The following is a 213-nucleotide window of genomic DNA, read 5'->3' as shown; positions in this document are numbered from 1 at the left end:
TATATATATATATATATATATATATATATATATATATATATATATATATATATATATATATATACGATGATGACGACACCTGACCGATCACAATAAACAAGACGCCAGTGACAATCAGGGCATAATCATCAGCCATCATCTCACCTGACAGAAACCTGTCCTTCGTCTTCTGTAGGCTGTATCAATGCGGGGACGGGGCGTCTCTCCTCTGTT

The 213-nt window shown here is 35.7% G+C and overlaps 1 protein-coding gene across 1 annotated transcript in view; it reads right to left on the bottom strand.

Moving 5' to 3' along the window:
* Positions 1 to 213, bottom strand: part of EMH_0051030 (uncharacterized protein) — a gene marked incomplete at both ends in the record, with an annotated part of 1086 nt that overhangs the window by 673 nt on the left and 200 nt on the right. The window contains one exon of the mRNA XM_013496711.1: positions 145 to 213. Coding sequence (XP_013352165.1) covers positions 145 to 213 — 69 coding nt within the window. The remainder of the gene's footprint in view (positions 1 to 144) is intronic.

This window comes from Eimeria mitis, genomic scaffold (assembly GCF_000499745.2).
Source record: "Eimeria mitis Houghton genomic scaffold, Emh_scaff2252, whole genome shotgun sequence".
NCBI classification, from domain to species: domain Eukaryota; phylum Apicomplexa; class Conoidasida; order Eucoccidiorida; family Eimeriidae; genus Eimeria; species Eimeria mitis.
This window is presented reverse-complemented; position numbering and strand designations above follow the sequence as displayed.